At 39.8% G+C, this 21364-nt stretch overlaps 1 protein-coding gene and 1 non-coding gene across 27 annotated transcripts in view; both read left to right on the top strand.

Moving 5' to 3' along the window:
• UBAP2 (ubiquitin associated protein 2) overlaps window positions 1–21364 on the top strand; it is a 171086-nt gene that overhangs the window by 45724 nt on the left and 103998 nt on the right. For 17 of the 26 annotated variants that reach the window (XM_075020116.1, XM_075020115.1, XM_075020113.1 and 14 more), the window contains 8 exons: window positions 1026–1080; window positions 2281–2384; window positions 7514–7573; window positions 8763–8815; window positions 15881–15948; window positions 17814–18003; window positions 18720–18933; window positions 20394–20668. In XM_075020116.1, coding sequence (XP_074876217.1) covers window positions 1026–1080; window positions 2281–2384; window positions 7514–7573; window positions 8763–8815; window positions 15881–15948; window positions 17814–18003; window positions 18720–18933; window positions 20394–20668 — 1019 coding nt within the window. The remainder of the gene's footprint in view (window positions 1–1025; window positions 1081–2280; window positions 2385–7513; window positions 7574–8762; window positions 8816–15880; window positions 15949–17813; window positions 18004–18719; window positions 18934–20393; window positions 20669–21364) is intronic. The other 9 variants (XM_075020120.1, XM_075020119.1, XM_075020128.1 and 6 more) reach the window with 2 other exon arrangements.
• Window positions 18330–18395, top strand: LOC142027542 (small nucleolar RNA SNORD121A). Its single transcript, XR_012649174.1, has one exon. It is a non-coding gene; the product is annotated as a small nucleolar RNA SNORD121A (small nucleolar RNA).

Here is a 21364-nt window from a genome sequence, read left to right as displayed (position 1 = left end):
CAGTTGCTTGGTGACTTACAATTACCACATAATTTTCTTGTTAAAATAAACACTGCTTTGTTCTCAGTCTGCAGCTCTTGACCTCCTCCTGTTCTTGTAATACAAAATAATACTCATAGTTTTCCTCAAAAAACCCAACAAACTGAAAAAGCCTCAGATATTGAGGTCGTAAAAAGGGGGAAGAAAAAAAAAATCTGTGTAGAAGTATGCTGCATGTAAGAAATAGTTTCTAACAGTTTATGTAGACATGTGCTTTATGGATGGTTAAGTAATTAAAAAATGCCCTGTTGGCACTGTGCAATATGCAAAAATAAAGCCATTCACTGTATCATGAAGCTTGTAAACTGAGGCTGGTAACCAAAATTGGAGGCAACAAATATTTGTTTTTGTTAAGAGAGAAACGATTATTCTTGTGGGTGATAACAAGGAAGTTGTTTGAGTAATTTGAATTGGGTAATTTTCATGTCAGTAACTACGATTAAGGGGTAATCAGAAAGGCTACGTGGTTGCAGGTTGGCAAAAGCACAGGGAGGTAGGGATGGAAAGGTGGGCTGAGTCAAAGAAGGAAACAAGTGGAATATTCAAACTTTCTCCTCACAGGCAAGGAGTGACACGGAATTTCTTCAAAGATCAGGGTACACAGGGAGGCTGGGATTCTAGAGCATCTTAGGGAAGAGTGAGAAAGTAGATACAAAATTTGAACAATGTCTAATGATTTGGCAGTAGCAGTCTCATTTGAAATGGGTCTTTAGGTAAGTCCTTTTCTTGGCATTTGGAGCTACTTCACTGGATACAGAAAAGAGTAAAGAATTGCAAGTCCTACTGAAACGCGTAGTCTTAGATGAACTGTGGCTTACTTGCGTGTGTTAGGGAAACAAATTCTCCTGTGATGAAATTTGGGAAGTAAATGATACTTAATTTTAACTATGGTAGTTTTCTTCTTCAACCATAGTATTTTCTAATGTGACAGACTAGTGACTGGCGGCTCCTCTGCTGTTGCTGTTAAATGGTGTTTTCTCTCCTAGGGTTTGGACGTGGCAGAGGGAGAGGAGCGGGGAGGTTTTCAGCCCAAGGCATGGGGTAAGAAACATGCAGAGCACAGATTTTGGCAAGGATCAAACTCAATGGCAATATTAATTGACAATATTGCCACTGTATGTATTAATATTGCTGTATGTTTGATAAACCAATATGGATGTAAAAATTCACAAATCTGTTAGATGATTAATGGATTATTTTTGTCTTAAACCAGTATTTCTAACTAGACACATCTATACAAACCTAATGTGTGTTCACTCTGTTAATATCTCAAATTTTGATAACCCCTTTGTACCTATCAGTAGCAGCCACATAGTGCCTTGGAGGCTGAAAGTTCTGTGTGGTGTGGATAGTCCTAGGTCAATTTAAAAATAGATTTGTTTCAGTGTAGTGTAGAACATACAAGTTCTATATAAACCCAGAAAGTCTAGCAATTATAAAATTTCTCCTGTTTTTAAGGTTTCACGCTTTAGCTGTTTGGACATACACGGACCCTAAAACAGAATCAACAGAAGTTACGCAGCAGCTCTAAAGTTTGTTCTCAGTTTTGTTGGAATAACTTGCTTCATAGAAGTGTAGCCTCCACTACATTCACTCAGTGTTTGCCTTTAATGACATTTGGTGCAATGTCAGTGATGTCATGATGAACAGAAGGCTCATTCTAGTCCTCTAATAATCCTTCTTGTTCGTACCTGGAGATGATGAAGTGAAAAGTGTTTTTTCTTCAAAAATCCTTTTTCACCTTTTAGCTGCATCTGTGTGTTTTGGCATCGGTGTCAGGTGTGCATTCTGAAATAGTCTTACTGATGTTCTGACTCCTGTCCTGCGCAGGTCTGGTGCTCTGAAAGGACATGATACTGGTTTCTCATCAGTCAGCCACCTGCTGAGAAACTATCAGCTGAGAGGGGCTTATCGTTGTCCATATAAACTAATGCTTTATAAGACTGGGAGGAGTAGGTATGCTGTTAACTGCTTTTTCAGGAACTGTTTTGGTTCAGTTTCGCTACAGTAATTTTCTTTTCCAGTCTCCTCCCTTTCTTCTCCTCTTACTTCTTTTCTCTTTTCTCCCTGTTCTGTGTCTGCTCATACAGGAAAAATTTCTTTTGAGACCAAAACTATCAAGATAAATTATGTGGAAATCGAGTTGCTAAATATAATACAACTTCAGCTAAAAATGATGACACTTGTGTTCATTGAATGACCCATGTGTTCTCTTCCATTTCTTAACTTTTAAAACTCTAGGACATTTAACCCTGCAGACTATATGGAGTCTTCTGCCACTCATGGCTTTGGGACAAAATCAGAGATTTGGGAGACTGGTCAGAATGATGCAGATGATGGAACTGGTAAGATGCTTCAAGAAGTGGAACGATTGGAATGGAGGAAGACCAGTAGCAAATTGGCAGTTAAAATAACCATTCTGTTAGTGTTCAGTTAACTTCTGAAAATGTGAATACATGTCACATGACACAGACACTAGTTCATTTTTATAGCTTAACTGCTACTAATGTGCAGAGCACATGCTGTGTAGCCTGAGTAACTATCTGGTTAGAATGAAGGGAAAGCAATTTGCAATTTTTTTGTTTTAGTACTAACAATCCTTTGAGAGACAAATGATTTGAAGAGTTATTGGAAGAGCCTTGTATGTGAAGAACTGTTTAGATATCTTAAGTACTGCTTAAGAGCTCCCCTAATATAGTTAAGGAATTAAAGTCCTACTAAAAGTGATTGGTCCACAGGCATCGGGCAATAGGGTGTGAATATCTAAGTAGGAAAAGAAAAAGAAAAGAAAAACTGTTCACAAACATGAATTCACTCAGTGAGACTGGGATGGCTTTGGAAACCTCGCCTGTACAATGCAGGATTGTAAGGATGTGAGTCTCTGGGATGGAGGAGAGTTCCAAGATCTGCCACCTTTGAAGAGAAGAATTATTAGCTAAAGCACGAGTGGGCACTTGAATGGAAGCCAAAAAGCAGTCTGCCTGTCTGAAGATAGAGGCAGCTGTGTGTTTCTGTATGAAGTTTCAAGTGTGAAGTATGCTCTCCTGGCTAAAGGCAAGAGACAGACATAGTTTGGAAAGGAACCACTTAAGAAGTGGTCTCATGGTGGTTCAGAAAAGAAGAATGTGACCTGCTTGTCTGTGATTGGGAAAACAGGATACCTTGCTGCTTTCCATATGCTGTGACAGGAGATGAAGACAGAGGAAACCCTGTGTCAGGATGGAGAAATTAATGTATGTTATTGTCCACACTTGAGAACCACTGAGTGATAGGAGAGTTTTGGTTTTTTAACCCCAGCAAAGGTAACTCTTCTGATCTCTTAATTGCTGAAGCCTACTCAGATGATTTTTCATCAGCCTCTGTCAAGTGTGGAAGGAAAAGACTGATACTGGAGGCCAGGGTGTGCTCCATTGAGCTCTGCTGTGAGCTGCTTGAGATGCAGCTTTCTGAACTTCATACAAGCCATTTTCCACTTAACCAGAGAAGGCAATAACAAGCTTATAGTTTAGAAGGGCTTATTAGGCAGCTGTCTTGTCACTCTGAGTGCCTTCTAGTCCAGCGTGGGAGAGCGGCCCTGAGTATATGAATGATTATTGAAAAGGAGCTCTTTTGCCAAATCTGGCGTCTTTCCAAGGAGTTACTTTTGAAATTACTTGGTGCTATAGCGCAAACAGAAATGCACCTTTTACTTTTACTCATGTTAGTTTTTCAAATAAGTTTATCAAATAATGAGTTAGAAGGACACCTAATGACTTGAAAATTCCCCTAGGAATGCTGATACTGTTGTTTGCTATATGGTAGCAGAGGGTAGGGTATGTTGTCACAAGTATTGCAGAAGGAATACAGAAGGTTGACTAACTAAAGAAAGATATACAAGAAAGGCATGAGGAGACTGGACCAGAGGCAGAAAATTCACTGGTTAGTTATTAATGAATGCAACTGTAAGGCTGTGACTTATGAATGACTTTGACTTGTGCTCCACTTTCCAAGTCAGCTTGAATGTTTTGTGACCCTCCCTGCTAACTCTGGGTAGCCTTCATGTGCCTCCCCTTATGGCAACCTCTGTTCCTTCTTGTAGGCATCTCCTCAGTCTTCAGTAATGGAAGAATTCTGCTTAGGAATAAGAGTAGCTTGGTGTGTGTAATAAGATCACCGTAAGATTATGAATGTGTCGACATGAGGGTTTTGCTGCTGAGCAAATTGGTGGAAGTTCAAAGTGTACTACTTGACATGTGGAATGTTTTTTGGATGCCAAGTGTGTTTGTGCTGTTAGGCTGTGCGCATGTCACTGAGAACTGCACTGAACTTCAGTGATGCAACTTAAGGCATGTATGGGAAGTTGGGGGGCATGGTATGGAGAAGAATATGTGAGAAGGCATTTGGGAATTTTCCCTGCCCTCATCAGTTTAATGGTTTTTAGGGGTATCAATGAGTGAGTGTCAGTGTGGGGAGTTCCTGCAAAATCATTTGGTTGGTGGAAATTTAAAGTAAACTAGTTAAATGTGAGTGTTCTTTTTGGGTGCTAAGTACCTTTTTGCTCCTAATCTTAATTTACTTTCAGTGCAAATGGGAAAGGCACCATAACTGACAAAAATGTTTCTCTATATATGACTATAGAAAGAGTGTTTTATTTGACAGTGTTTCTTCTTTAGACAAGCTGTAGAAATGTCTGAAATAAGTCCCTGAGCCAAAAAGAAGATATCTTTTTAAAAAGAGGAGGCTTTAAAATTGAATCATTTAGCTTTATCCAAGTGGGAAGCACTTTCAACCTTGTGAAAGAAAGCATCTTGAGAGGAGGCCGCAACTGTGGTGGTAGTTTTAAAGCAGAAGAGTGAGTGCTGGGAAGGGAGATGGAAGCAGCGGTGGGGGGAAAGAGTGGCAGGCAAGGTATGGGGCTGGAAGCAGGTCGTACAAAGTTGAGCTGGTGATTTAGCTTTTTCATCACAAATATTAGTTTTCAGTTGTTGGGGTTTTTTTCCTTAATTTACAGTGCTGTTGTGTTAGTTACAAATCAACAGTCCCAGTAATAAATAAGTTACCAATGTGGAGTTACTGAAGATGTGAATGAGGGTGATGTACCTGTATGGAAATCCATAAAGCCTGCAGTAGGCTAATGAAGGATGTCAGATAAGAGTGTACACAGTGAAAGGGCAGGATGGAAGTCCCTCTCTTTATTCCTCATTACCCAGTCCCATTTCTTCTTTCATCTAAAAAGAAATAAAACAAAATTAGCTCATACTAGCTACTTGCAAAATTAGTGTATTTCATCTGCAGTTACATTAAAAAGGTGATAACTGGGCAACTACCTGGAGAAACAAAACCAATTTGCTTATCAAAATGTTTTCCGAAGACATCGTGCAAATACAAGCTCTCTGTGGAGTTCTGAGTATTTACTCAGTATTTCCTCTTGAAGCCAGTTCTGGGAAATGATCAACATCAACATTTTCAATTAAAAAGAAATAAGCTATTTGTTCAAAAATGTAGTTGCCCCCATATGAGCTCTGAAAGCGCTCTAGATAGAACCTCTTGTCCTGAATTGCTGCAAATGCCAGAGGAATCACTGTAGCCTGAATGAAAGGTGCACCATCATGTAATCTGATAGAAAAGCTAGCTGGTTCTGTGGAGGTAAAATTTGGTGTTGTTGGTTGAAATGAGAAGAGAGTTAAGGGCAAATCTTTAATGATTCTTAACATTTAAGTGTAATTGTATTCCAAATAATTCGGCATCTGTTTTCCTGCACCCTAATTTTTATAGAAGTAATGTATAACTGAAAGGCAAAGAGAAGGGACAGGTGAGAAGAAACGAAATAACTAATCCTCATCCAAAAGGGAATAAACTTGAATGGTGTGATTAATATTTTCTTACGGGCATGCTGAGTGTTCAATCTCTTACCTTTTTTATGACATACAAGGCAGTGGGAGATCCTGAGTGACAAATCACAGCAGTTGGAGGTGGTCACTTCTCAAAGTAGGTTACAAAAATGGTATTGTATTCTGATAATTTATTGATAGCTCTACTTTGTTAGTTTCACAGAGTTTCACAGAAAACCTTCTTTTGTTTAGTTATGAGCAGCCTTATGTGACTCTGAAGAACGACAAGAAAGAAAAAAGAAATTATAGTGTAACTGTCAAGGGGGAAAAAGGGAATTGTGTAGCTTGGAAGTTACAAGGAAGTGGGGTTTTGGGTTTTTTGTTTGTTTTTTTTTTTTTTTTTAGGACTGCTGTAAAAGTTAGAAGAAACATTTTAAGGAAACCTTGAGGTCATTCTAGAATGTGAATGTAATCCAGAAGGAAAGGATTAGTACCTAAGTTTGGGATAGGCCAAAATAAAATTATTTCGGGGCTAATATCTATGACTGATTATTCAAAAAAAAAAAAGGAAAAAAATTAAATAGCGTGACAGGAGGTGAAGAATAGGAGGAAAATAGCTGAAGACTTGATGAAAACATGTTGTACACTTTTTATTGGCTTTATAACTTTCTAAAACTGAACTTTTTATAAAGGGAAACAGCAAAGAGTCACAGATAGCCATCTAGGTTGAAGTTGCTATGACAAGGATCCTTGAAAACAGAAAGCATAATTTATGTGGAAAACAGAGATCTCTTAAATTGTGATGCTTTGCAAGGCATGTGGTAAAGGTTGGGAGGAGGTTATATGGAGTTGTAATAATGCCAAGGTGGATTTTGGACTGAAAGGAAATTGACGCACTTGTGGCAAGATCAGACTTAGAATCCCATCAATAGGAGGAAGGCATTAGCAAGCTGGATTTAATGCGGAGAAGACCAGTGAAATAACAGGCTGGAAGGATTGAGTTGGGAAGGTAGAGTGTTAATAAGTGACAATAATAAACTTAGCAGCTTGGGTAAACTAATAGAGGGGTGTGAAGGGTGATGTTCAGTAGTTAAAAAGAGTAAAATGCACAGATCCATGTTCATAAGTAGGAGCAGCAGGTAAACATTTAAACTGAATGTCAGGAAAATGTCCCAAGTATTATTCCAAACAGGTTCAGCCTCCCAAAGGTGGTGGGGGATGCTCAAGAGTTAAGCTTGATTTCTCCGAGCTCTTATCGTGTTTGTTTTAGCGAAATCCAAGCTCCATTGTGAGTATGCTGGCACCAGCATGAGTTTTGTCTTCTACAGACGCAGGCCTTGCTCTGACTCATGGGAGACAAATACAAGCAGGACAAATACCAGGATGTATTTCTTTAAAGAAGAAATAACCAGAAGAAGAGATCCTCTGCTGGTCAGGGGAAGGGAAAGGAAATCAACTGTTTCTCTAAAAACTGCTGCTCATTGGGCTTTTCCTCCTTTCCAAAAATGTGTGAATTAATCTAGAAATTTGAGGCATTGTAGTAATTTTGCTGTGCTCAGATATGATTATTAGTTATTTTGCAGCATGTAGAAACCTCTTGGTTAGGGGCTATTTGGTAAAATATAAGCACGAGGTGTTTCAGGCAACTCTATATTGCTCCACAGAGCCAACACAGAATGGATATTACCTTGTTCAGGACCTGCCAAATAATTTTGGATTCCAAGGTATAAACCCCCTCTCTTCTCCCCACTGTGTGTATATCTTTGTGGTAGGCCTGTTCACCTCACTGGATTAGTGCCATTCCACCCTCCTCTGCCAAAGACGCTGCTTTATAAAGGTGTATAAAAGAATGCACTAATGTAGTGATGGCATTAGTACAAACGTGGATTTGATGCTGTCTTCGGGGGCTTGTTTCTGGATGAATGCGTCTCCTCTGAGACACATGGTTCCTGGTTAAGTAAAAGGAGATGGTTAAAGCAGTAGTTCTTTTGCTTTTGTACTTGATTAAAGGTGATGGTAGCAGGAACTTTACTGCTGGTGTTTTCTTCACTCATGGTTACTAAATGAAGGCTCTGGTTTTTGCTGGGATAACCTTCCCTATGCTTACACTGGTGGGCTAAGGTCCATTTATTGTTCTTGCATGTCTGTGCCTGCTGTTTCCTGTGGAAGGGATCAGGTTTTTGCATCCGTAGGATTGTTTCCTGTAGTTTTGCCATTGCTGCATGCTGTGGACTGCACGCTGTGCTCCAATGTTTGCCAGATAAACTCTGCCACAAGTTACAGGAAGGAGTGTTTTGCAGCTACAGTGGAAGCTTATTGTCTCTTCTGCTGCCCTTATATGAATTACATATGTTTTAAAATAAAATTGCTCTATGAGGGGAATGGATTGGGGTTGTTCTGCCCTGAGGAGAGAGTTAACAGGTTGGAAAGGAGCCTCCAGAGGCATAACTTGGTCTGGGATTTGAATATGTTGAAAGTAGTATTATGGATGTTGGAGCAGGTGGTGTAGTTTTGTTTTGTTCAGGCTCTGTATGAATTTGTCCATGAAACTGGGAGGTCCTGTGGGAGGGTTGAGTAGCCTCTCACTGTTGTTGGGAGCATAGGAGCACGTTCTTCTAATATTTGGGATTAATCCCTGTTTGCAGACATGGTTGAGCAAATTGTGTTTTATACCATAGTGGCTAAGAAATTCCTGAAATCAGAAATTAAAGGGGGTGGGGGGGTGTGGAACCTTCCCAAAATTTTAAATCTGCAGACCGGTTTTCTAGACCTTCCCATGTTTCCAACCACCATCTCCTCGCTTCGTGTTCCACTAATAATGGAAACAGGATTGCTTATAAAGCAGAATGGTTGAAATGCGACATTGTGCTTTTAGCTTGTAACTGTTTTCTTTCCTTCCCCAAATTACAATAGGAGCATGGAAAAACTCAATAGAAGAATGGACAGCAGAAGACTGGAATGAAGATGTAAGTGTACCTTGTTGGATAGACCGATTGATTATTTACCCTTTTCAGATTTTCTGTGTTGTCTTCAAAAATTAAAAGTTTGAAGTAATACTTTGCTGTCTGCGTGCAATGGTATTTCTTACTGTGTTTCTTGCTGTAATTCCTGTTTAAAATATGTATGTTTAGATAAGCTTATTTTTTAAACAAAATTGAATCAAGAAATATTAGTTTATTTTGCTGAGTGAACAATACATCGATAATAAAATTTTAAGTTTTATCCCAAATTAACTATTTGTGAATTATAGTTCTCTGCTGCTCAGTGCTGATGGGTGTTAACTGCATACTTCCCCCACTATTGTGTAGGGATTTAAAGACATCACAAGACTTTTATGTAGTTAAGTGCTGAAGCTTACTAAACAACTTTAGACTACTCATTTGATGCTTTTTGTTTGAAATCTGCATAATCGTTCCACTTAGTCCACTTCATAATATTGAAAAAAGGAGCTAGTAGTATGCTGAAGTTAGCGCTTAATTGCTTCATTCCGGTTGCTTCATCATGATGTGTTGTCTAAAGTACTACAACAATTTTGGTTCTCTTTCTTTATCAGGCAAAAGGCATCTTCATGTCTCCAAATACTTGGCATTTGTAGTCATCATGTGTGAAAATTGCATTTGTGATTTTAAGTTTTCAGTTATTGTATTAAAGCTTAAGCAGTTCAGAAAACAAATGAGGTAGCAAGAAGTATGGAAAAGAAAACTTAGCTTTTGAGAAGTTTTTCATGTTTTATAGGAATATCCATTATGTTATCCATGTTTATTTTTAGAAGAGTAAGAGATTGTCTTGGAAGTCATCCCTTTTGCCTCCTCCTGTAGGGTGCATGTCAGTGCTATCCATAGAAATATGTGAATGTTTTGTATAATAGATAGGAAAACTCTGTCCTTATCTAATGAGAGGGCTGTCTTTCGAGAAAATTAAAAGAAATTCCTAGGTTATCTCTATCAGTTACTGCCAAAAGCTGGCATCTTTTTTAAACCTGTCCTGTATTTCTGCAGTGTATGCTAGAGGTGGACTAAGGGCTAAGGACAGTGAAAATTTCTGGCCTTGTTTCTCACCCCTGTTTGAAACTAATACAATACAACATTTGTAGCATGGGAGGGGGGTGGTGAGCAATGCTGATGAGGGATAGAATTTTTTTAAATTATTTATTAAAACTGAGTAATTTGCACCTGAATTTTGACAGAACAGCAGATGAAATCTCTAGCCTTTTGTTAATTTCTATGATTTTTAGCATCCTGGAAAAATACCAGTAACCTAGAAGAAAGTTGTTCATGTGCTGATGTTCAGACAGACTGAATGAAATGGTGAGCTGCAGGCACATTAGCCCAAAACATGCCTGGGGGAAAAATAAAGGAAAAATTGATTTTTCTGATGTAAAAAAACATAGAAGCATAAGAATACAACTTGTGCCATTCAGCATAGTTTTATGGAAGATAGATCCACTTCAAATAAATCTGATCTTGGTCTTTAAGTCAATTATGAGTTAACTGTGAAGATAGAGTATGTCCTTGTAAGAGATTTGTTCTACGTCTTTTGTTCTAAAAATAATTACATGGTATCATGAAACACATTTAAGTGGTTTAAAACCTACCTTGCAAATGTTGGCAATTAGATCTTTTGCAGGAGGACCCTTGCTCAACGTGGGTATTTCTGGGAGGACTATAAAGGAATCCAGTCCTAGGCCAAATGCCATCTAGCGTCTTTATCAATGATTTGGAAGCAAAAATAAAATAGCTGCTTAATAAAATGTATGGGAAATCCAAAAACTATTGGAATGGTATTTAAGAGCAAACCAGTTATGCAGAGAAATCTGGACCTCTGCTAGACTTGACCTGTTCAAATGAAAGATGCTTTAATATAGCCAAGTGCCCATTTGTTTTATAGGAATAAAGGCACACCTCCAAAACAAGGGGCTGTCTTCTGGAAAGCAGCAACTGGAAATTTTTCAGGATTGTAGTCTATGATGAAGGAAGAACAGCTCAGCATGATCGCCTAAAGGGCTGATGCTATGGCACAAAAAAAGCCATTGTAGTCTTTTTGCTTGTAGGCACTCTTCCCTGTCTCTTAATCATTCTTGATTTATATTTCTTTATGTGGACTCTTCTGAACGTGATTCTGAAGCAGTGCATCAAATTACTTATTGCTTTTACAAAACAAAGATTGTGGAAAATAACTGAAAATCATTTACTGATAGAAGAGGTCCTTGAGAGTGAGATTTTTAGTTTACCAAATCTGAAAAGGTAACTTTATTAGCATATAATGGTCTTTGTTTTTAGTCTAGCAGACAAGCCATAATATAAATCTGTGGCTGGAAAATGGAGCCATGCATTTAAATGTATAATAAACAAAAAATTCTAGCAGCTTGACTAAGGATTAAAACAACTGAGGAAGCTGATGTATTTGCTGTCTGCAGATAAAGACCAGGTGTATTTCTGAAGACTGTTTTTGTTTAAATGTGGTGTTCTCTGGTCAGATGCAAGTTATAAGCAGCTGAGTGAGATTTAATGTTTGTGAGCTGGGAAGGATTAGATTTTTTGATCTAATAGTCCTGTCTGGTATTTATCTTTAGTAGTAAGTATTGAACAAGTATCGTAGGTTGTCAGCATGCTCTTAAATAGAGTGGAAACTAGTTGCGGTGAAAATAGGAGGTTGTATTTTGTTAAAGTGATATTTAGGGCATGGACAGTGAAGGACCAGACAAATGTTGAGGTACTGTAGGTGGCTCTGGGTTTTCCTGTTAAAGTTGTGATCATATTCTCCTGGCTAAAGAAAATAAAGTTTAACTACAGAAACTACCAGAAGGGGAGAAATAGAATACATACAAATTGCTGGAAAGTGGATGAAGGCAAACATTTTCTGTACAGTATTGGTAGTCTTAGTGTGTTTATTTGAAACAACAGCAACACTTAAAAAAAAAAAAAAAAAAAGGAAAAAAAGTGTATTTTAGTGGGAGTGTTTCCTTTACCAGGAAGCAGCATGAGAACTTGTTTTATTTTCTTTAACTTCAGTACATCATATTAAAGCAGTAATAAGTTTTTCTTATTTCTGATTTGTTGATGTTGAGTTTTTATGAGGATCCTGGAGTATATTTTCCTTTCTCGTCACATATCAACTGGCCATAGGAGCTGGTAGCTAGTTGTTAAATATGTTTGAAAGGACAAGGGGTAATGGCTTTAAACTGAAAGAGGGTAGATGTACATTAGATGTAAGGAAGAAGTTCTTCCCTGTGAGGGTGGTGAGGCACTGGAACAGGTTGCCCAGAGAAGCTGTGGATGCCCCATCACTGGCAGTGTTCAAGGCCAGGTTGGATGGGGCTTTGAGCAACACGGTCTAGTGGAAGGTGTCCCTGCCCATGGCAGGGGGGTGGAACTAGATGGTGTTTAAGGTCCCTTCCAACCCAAACCATTCTATGATTGTCTGTTTGGTGATTGGAGAATTATTTTTATCATAGGAACAGGAGCTGAAAAGCACAGGCGTTTCACTGCAGATGGAGGAAATATCCTTGTGAGGCTGATGTTTGCAAATGGTTCATGACCATTCATTCAGTTCTGGGAAAATGCCAGAGCCTCAGTGAAAGATTTGCCAGTGTAGTGTACAGTGAGTGTAAATAACTTAGGAGCCGATACAACTACTTCTAAAAAACACCAAATACATCTGCATAACAAAACTTTTCAGCTGCTGCTGCATGAATTATGTGTTTTGACAAATGCCATAATCCCAGCAGACTTCTGAATTAGGTGCTTGATCGGAGCTTGTGGCAGTGAGTTTGCCACAGGTTGTAGTATAAACGTCAGTGTGGCCAAGCTGGTAGCTGGAGACTTTTGTTTTGCTTGCTGATTCACTTGAAGAGAACGTTTCCTCTCTCATATGTCAAGCATGCTTTTGCGTTGTTGCAAACATCCTCAGCCTTCTCGATTTTCCTAGTTTTCAGTATTCATGTGTTTTGGCTGCAGTTAGTCTTATCCTTGGTTATGTGAGCATAGGAAACTGTTGACATTACAAAGAATTTAATATTTAACCAAGGCACTGCAGACAATAGGTTGCTGCTCATGCCATTAGCTGTCCTCCTTTTGCCATATAACGCAGGAGTCTTGTAACACTGCAAAAAGTACAGTACACGTTGTTCTAAAATAACACGTACAGTGGGGAAAGGCCTGAAAAATAGAAAACTAGCCTTTTTAATTGGAAATATGCTTGAGCTGAATCTTTCTTCATTTTGGTCAGTACATAGAGTTGTGGGCTAGCTCCATTATGCAAAGGACAGAGTTGTGTTCCAGAAAGATGAGATTAAAGCACATTGTATTGGCAGGGAAGGGAAGGGAAGGAAATGGAGGGAGGAACTGTGGTGGTACCCATTTTGCATGATACAATGTATTGCACATAAGTGGGTGCTAGGAGACTACATGAAACATTTGAACTTTGCCTCTGAGTGGTAAGTGATTGCTCACAGTCAGCCCTTCTGTGTCCAGTGTTTCATAGGAGAATCCCAATCAGAAGACCATGTTCAGGTATATAGGTGCTTTCAGTAGAGCTGCCTGTGGGATGGCAGATGAAATTGGCTCATGTCCGTGATGTCCTTTAAACTGGACTGCTAGCAATGTATGCAATTAAAAATGCATAATTTCCTGGAAGAGCTGTATTCAAATGTCACATTCTAAAGGGATTATTTCTGGGTGTTTGAATAAGTCAGTTATTCTTTAGTCTAAATACAAAGCTACACCAAAGTAGTTAAGGGTGATTTTGTGCAAATTTAATTTAAAATATAACCATTATATATGCATATCTTTATCTTGTTCAACCTAACCTGTACTGGCTTAAGATGTATTCTGGTTTGCAAGTATTCCTGTCAATAGAAATGAGTTAGCCCTAGGAAGCTGTAGCTGTTTAACTATTTTTTTAAAAAAGGAAAGCTATTAAAAAGAAAAACGAGCAGACAAACAATCCCTCTACAAAACAAAATCAGCCCCTTTTCCCCCAAAATCCCAACCAACCAGCTCCCTCTCACCAGCTACCTGTGCAAGTATCTATCTTTATCATAACAGCATGGTGAAAGCAGTACAGTTTTCTGCTGTGGGTGGTCTGACTGGTTATACTAGTATAAGCAATTACATGGTTCTCCCTTTATTATTGTTTTCGAACTCATGCTCACAGAGCAAATGGTTTAAAAAGTTACTGCTGCCTCTAGTAGAAATGCCAAAAAGGAACCATGAATGGTAGTTCACTGTCCCCAGCTGACTGCAAAGGTGCCTCTGCTGATGATGTGACATGAAATGTAAAACACGGGGATACATGAAATGAGTGGGAACGGCGCAGTATGTTAGATTTCCGCAACAAGATTTATCAGAGCTGCTCTATGGAGTCCTAAATTATGTCTGCACAAGGTATTTTTACACTGATGATATACCAGCTGTCATGTTAATTACATTCTACTGGTATATTTTTCAGTTAAACTATTGCTCAAACTGACGTACTTGCCTTGGTGTACCATAGTGTGTGTTCAGTAGATCAAATTTCCTAACTCTTTAATTAAATTGGTACTTGATCTGTGTAGAAGACTTTGCTGAAGTTTGACTACATGTTTTTTTCTTTCTAAGCAGAGCTGCAGCACGGAATCATAGAATGGTTTGGGTTGAAAAGGACCTTTAAAGGTCATCTGGTCCAACCCTCCAGCAGTGAATAGGGCCATCTTCAACTAGATCAGGTTGCTCAGAGCCCCTGACCATGAATGTTTGCAGGGATGGGGCAGCTACCACCTGTCTGGGCAAGCCGTTGCGGTGTTGCAGCGCCCTGATGGTAGGCAACGTCTTCCTTGTATCTAGTCCGCATCCAGCCTCTTTTAGGGTAGAGCCGTTGCGCCTTGTCCTACCGCTGCAGGCCCCATGAAAAAGTCTGTCCCCATCTTTCTGCTGAGCCCCCTTTAAGTCTTGAAAGGCCGCAGTGAGGTCTCGGCGGAGCCTCCTCTTCTCCAGTTGTCTGGAGAAGCCCAACTCTCTCGGCCTGTCCTCACCGGAGAGGTGTTCCATCCCTCCGATGCTGTTTGTGGCCCTCCTCTGGACCTGGCCCAAGAGGTCCATGTCTTCCTTGTACTGAGGACTCCGGAGCTGGACGCAGTACTCCGGGGGGGTCTCATCAGAGTGGAGTACAGGGGCAGAATCACCTCCCTTGACCTCCTGGCAGTGCTTCTCCTGGTGCAGCCCAGGGTATGGTTGGCCTTCTGGGCTGTGAGCGCACGTTGCTGGCTCATGTCAACTTTTTCATCCACTGGTACCCCCAAGTCCTTCTCAGCAGGGCTGCTCTCAATCCCTTCATCACCCAACCTGTATTGATACCAGGTGTTGCATCAACCCACGTGCAGGACCTTGCACTTGGCCTTGTTCAACCTCATGAGATGCACATGGGCCCACTTCTCAAGCTTGTCCAGGTTCCTCTGGATGGCATTCTGTCCCTCAGGCATGTCAACTGCACCACTTAGCTTGGTGTTATCTGCAAACTTACCAAGGGTGCACTCAATCCCCCTGGCTATGGCATTGGTGAAGTTATTAAACAGTACTGGTCCCAGTATGGACCCCTGAGGGACACCACCCCTCATCAATCTCCATCTGCACATTGAACTGTTGACCAGTATCCTTTGGATGTGACCATCCAACCAATTCTTCATCCACCAAACAGTCCACCCATCAAATCCATATTGTCAATTTAAAGAGAAGGATGTTGTGTGGGTCCGAGTCAAAGGCCTTACAGAAATCCACATAGGTGACATCCATAGCTCTTCCCTTGTCCACTGTTGTAGTCACTCTATCATAGAAGACTGCTAAGTTGGTCAGGCAGGACTTGCCCTTTAGTGAAGCCACGCTGACTGTCTCGAATCATCCCCCTGTTCTCCAGCATAACTGGTTGTAATGGTAGTTTGACTTTGCTTTTATCTTGGAAGTGCCTGACCAAGATGGGATTTCTGCAGATGTCGCAGCAGTAAAGTGTGAGCATGTGTATGATTAAAATACCTTTTCCCCCCTCTCTCTCTTTTTCAGCTTTCTGAAACAAAAGTCTTCACTGCTTCCTCTGTTCCAGCTGAGAATCACGTGACTCCTGGGCAAAGGTAAGCTGCTTTTCCAGGTTTTCCCTATACCTTAAAAACCTTCTGCTTGGTGAAGCAATGTTAGCTTGCACATATAAAATGTTGGATAAAACATAGGGCAACCCTGGTCAGAGATTGGTCAAGCTAATTTCAAAATTGCAAAAGTCTTGCTTGCAAATCACTGGTTTTGTGGGTTCCTGTGTTACCTATTATTGACTATGGAAGTGGAGCCAAACTTATCAAATCCACAAGCATAATACTGAGAAGACCCTGTCTTCTGCACAGACTGCTTACAGGCAGGAACAAAAGTAGCTGGGAAGAAGAGTTTTCTGCTGTTGAAAAGGAAGCTCTGGCTTTGCTGTTCAGAAAATGGAAGCCTGGCCCTGTAGATGCAGAAAGTTCAGAATGTAGTGCTTTGACAAATGTATTAACAGAAAAGCTTGTGTTGGCAAGAAGGTAAATTTCCTGGTAAGCATCACAGTTACTTGCCTTCACTGATGATACAGAGTTCAGATAGAGAACCAAAAATGTGGCAGTTGCTGCCATCTTTTGCTTGCCTTTGTCTTCACCCAATGCCTGGCTGATGATGTTGTGGAATCAGTTGTCTGCATTAGCCTCCAGTCCTAGGAGAGTGGTTTGGGACACAACTTTAGTGTCATGAAGACTTCAATAATTGGATAGCATGAGATCAAAAACTAGATCTGAAAACTAGGTGGCCTTATGGTCCCAAACATCCTGATACAGCTGTACTGCTGTACTCCAGACTGCACCAAAACTGTCCTGCCAGCATGGATGTGATCAGGAGTAGACATGGTGTCAGTTGGTCTACAGTTTATAATCCTTTCCTTCTTAGAGGTGATATGCTCACATGTTCATTGTTGTAATGCAAATATTCCTCCAGTGGATGTCCCTCAGATTATGTTAGAAAATATTTTAGTTCATCAACTCAAATTCTGGTGTTTTGGGTTTTGGTTTTTTGTTTGGTTGGTTTGGTTTGGGTGCGATGGGGTTTTTTTGTTTGTTTGGGTTTTTTTAACTTGCCATGAGAAAGGTTTGGGTGTTAAGAAATCTATGCTAATGAAATTGCGGGAAGCAGCTTTTCAGCCTAAGCCCATGGTATATTTAGGATAAACTTAAGTCAGAACATTTGGAGGAGATTTCTTTTATTGTCTGAGTGCTTTGCTCTTCCTTGGTTAAACCTGTGCTAAACATGTGGTAGGGGTTAGTAAGCCATGCTAGATATAAGAAAATTTATGTTTCTCATCCTGCTTAGGTACGTGTGGTGGAGTAATTTTGGATATGTGCCTGCTATCTGAGAAACTTAGCTTTTATTTCTGCTGCTCTTGCGACTTCCGTGTCATCATGTATTCACTCAATCACTGCATGTGTGACTTCAGTCTTTACTGTTCTCATACCCACCCTATGCAGAGTAGGACTTTGATCCCTTGGTCTTTTTAAAGGGATAGCATGATATGCAGGGAATGTGGATTATCAATATATATAATGGGCTTGCCAGCAAGGTCCACTTGAACATAATGTATCTTTTATGACTTGTCCCTGGTTACTTGGTTATATTAATCATATAGGTTACTTATGTGATACATTATGTTATACATTTGACAATGTTTGAAAAGAGTGCAAAGGTAATTTGTATTCTAACTGTAGTGGAAGGTTTCAGCTAATAGAATACACTTCCTGGCAAAACCCTCTATTCTATCTCTTTTTGTATGGCAGACAAGCAATACTTGAAAAGGCTGTTAATCAGCCTAATTAAACAGTTACTTCTGTTGCTGGTGTGGCTGCTTTAGTACTGTTAGTGCTTTCTTCAGTTTCAGCGCAGCCCAATCACCACGTTTATTCCAGCCAAATTTTGCTTTTTCTTACAGCATTGATTTGGTAACACTGCTTCAAAAGCCTGTGACTTCTACCCAAGAGACAGAAGGCAACTCATTTGAGCCTCCCCAGCAGCAGACCTTTGGCCAAGCCCTAGTCTTCACAAATTCTCAGCACAGCACCCAGATGGCATCAGGAACCTGTAGCTCCAGTGCTGTAAATTCTTATTCTCCTCAAAGTCTGGTAAAATTATCTTATGCTTTCTAAAGGGTCTTCATGAGTAAATATTTCAGGTTAAACAACTTTTCCAGGACTGGTCATTTCATGAGATATTTCAGTATTTATAAAATTCAGGTTGCAAATATTGAAGGAATAGAATTAAGAATTCCATTCCTTCCCTTTATACACACGCACAAAAAAAATTACTACTTTTCTGGTTTTGCTAAGTTGTTGTTTCTCAGTTTACATGAAGTGCTTGTATTAATTGTAGAGTAGAGAGCAGATGTGTTTACTGCATGCTGATTTAGGATGAAATAATTTGTTTGTAGTGAAGAGTTCTATGCCAGAAAACTATGATGTGTTATTTCCAAGCACATATCTGACTGCTTTTTGTGGAAACCTGCCTATTTCTGAGTCAATTACGAGGGCTTGAAATTGGGCACTTATATTTATTCTCTGAAAATCAGTTTAACTATTAGTAAATATATGCTATTTTGAGATGCATGGATTAAAGTAAATCAGTATTGTTGCCATCACAGTGGTGGAAGTTGTATTGTTGACAATCTGAGAAGATCTGGCCATATGTTACAACTGCAGAATTTTTTATTCATCATTTGTTAGTAATCTAGGGCTGAAAAGGTTTTAGTTGCTGCCACATAGGAGCTGTAGGCATTGTTATGTTCAAATTATTTATTAAATACTTAACTCCACTCCTTCCCCTATCTTTTGTCTTTTGGTAGTCTGCAGTTCTTTGTTCTGGCTTTGGAGAACTTGGATCCTCTAAACTGGCCAACTCTACTGGATCCCAAATCTTGGACCAGTTGAAATCTCCAGGATTGGGTCAGTTTACCTGTCAACAAAACAATAGTAGCTCTGCCACCACTGCTACAGCTAACACATCATCCTGGGATCTAAAACCACCCATCACTCAGTCCTCAGTCCTTAGTCAGTTTGGTAAGTGCTTTGACATAGCTTTCTCCTCTCTCTCTTTATTAGCTCATAAGATTTCTTAATGCCGATGACAGTTTAAAGTGGTCTTAATTAAAGACTTTTTCTAAAAAAAGTAATCCTAATAATACAACTGGTTACAGCATTGTAAGAGTTACGCTTATTTGCTGGTAATAGACATTACAAGTATATCACAAACTAACTTTTGATAGGCTTAAGCCTATCCATAAATGTCATTGCATCATTAGAAGTTGCTGAGCCCTCATATAATGACATCTTTGATTTAATGTGCTTGAATAGTTAAGTGGAACTTTGTAATTTTGTTTCTCAACAAATCCTGGAAAACACTTATTTTCATTGTGCCTGTGCTGCTCTAACTGAGTATAAGGTTGTACCATATTTTGTCTTCCCTGCGCCCCCCCACCCCCCCGTTTTTTCTCTTATTAACCATTAGATGAATTTTGAATGAGGACTATATAATTTCTTCATAATGTGCATCACATCTCAGTGTTCTTTCCTTAGTATGCTGAGAATGATGCAGGTTACCCATTTTGTCTCTTCAAAATTCTACAGATTTCTCATTTGATTGAGCAAAATTAGTAGAAACAGTGAAAGTGACACAAACTTGGTTTTTGCAGTGCAGTTGCTAGAAGTATACTCACTGTGAAGAGTGATAGCTCTTGCATCTCTCTCATGCGTATGTGTATATGTTTCCAGACAGATAAGCAGCCAATCTAGTAGCAGTTATAATCTTTGACACACAGCAGTTATGAAAAAATGTTTATGTACATTTTAAGTTGCTTTCTAACGCACTTTACCAACTGAACAAAAAAACCTTCACATTGCAAATGCCGTGGATCTCATACATTTGTTGACCACTGCTCTGAGCCACTGCATGGCTTTCAGCATCTGAAAAATATGAAAGGGAAAGACTTGGAAAAAAGCTGTGTCCAGTGTCTCTTGACTTTCAGGCAGACTGAGGTGGTAGATGACTTCCTATTTGTGTTGAAAATCTTCTCCTTTGTAGGGGCAGGAAATCCTAACTCATAATACCTCTAAATTGCAACTCCAGATCTCTTGGAAGTAATCACGTTTTATCAGCACAGCTAACTGCAGTGAAAGTGGCAGCGTTTGATTAAAACAATCTGTAACCATTTTTGAGGACTAATGTGTGATAGTATTATGTGACTGTATAGATAGGTTTTGTTTCACATATTTGAAAAAAGCCGCATAATACTTGTCCACAGCTGTTTATTTAAAGTAGAGAATATAAAATGTTGGCCTTATTACTGCAGTGGTAATGTTCAATGTGAAACTTGTGTGAGGTCTGAAAGAGACTTGCACACACTATAAAATCATAGCTCTCGAGTATGTCAAGTCACCCAGATTCCTTCATAAGAGTAGAAGCGTGAAGAGCAGAATTTAATGCTTTAATTTTTATTTATCTTTTTCCCAACACTGACCAGACTTTAAATCCCAGCCTGAACCATCCCCAGTTCTGAGCCAGCTGACCCAGCGACAGCAACAACAAACGCAGGCAGTTCCTGTTCCTCCTCCTGGGCTGGAGTCGTTCTCCTCCCAGATAAAACTCCGAGAGCCATCTCCAGTAGACACCTCTACAGCTGTTAGCAAAATGTTACAGCTCCCCACTATATCTATGGATAACCAGGCAGTGACTGCCCATCAAACCCAGCAGAAACAGATAAAACCACCAAAACGGAGGATAACTCCAGCATCCAAGGTGGGTAATTGAGTGGTAGCTTGTTCTTAGTAAATGTAAAAACACACAAAAGCTTGTGTCAGGAATAGTGTGGACAGCAGGAGCAGGGAAGTGATCTTCCCCTGTACTCAGCACTGGTGAGGCCACACCTTGAATACTGTGTTCAGTTTTGGGCCCCTCACTACAAGAAAGACTTTGAGGTGCTGGAGCGTGTCCAGAGAAGGGCAACAAAACTGGTGAAGGGTTTAAAGCACAAGTCTTCTGAGGAGCGGCTGAGGGAACTGGGTTTGTTTAGCCTGGAGAAAAGGAGGCTGAGGGGAGACCTTATCGCTCTCTACAACTACCTGAAAGGAGGTTGTAGCGTGGTGGGTACTGGTCTCTTCTATCAAGTAACTAGTGATAGGACAAGAGGAAATGGCCTCAGGTTGCACCAGGGGAGGTTTAGGTTGGATATTAGGAAAAATTTCTTTACTGAAAGGGTTGTCAAGCATTGGAGCAGGCTGCCCAGGGAAGCAGTGGAGTCACCGTCCCTGGAGGTATTTAGAAGTGTAGATGTGGCACTTAGGAACATGGTTTAGTGGTGGATTCGGCAGTGCTAGGTTTACAGTTGGACTCTAAGATCTTAAAGATCTTTTCCAACCTATATGATTCTATTCTATATATAAGTTGCTAGGGAGAAGGAGCACAAAGACCATGGTATATTTCTTGTTTCTAAAG

Source organism: Buteo buteo, chromosome Z (assembly GCF_964188355.1).
Source record: "Buteo buteo chromosome Z, bButBut1.hap1.1, whole genome shotgun sequence".
NCBI classification, from domain to species: Eukaryota; Metazoa; Chordata; class Aves; order Accipitriformes; family Accipitridae; genus Buteo; species Buteo buteo.
The sequence above is the reverse complement of the archived record's forward strand: the minus strand, read 5'-3'. Positions and strand labels throughout refer to the sequence as shown.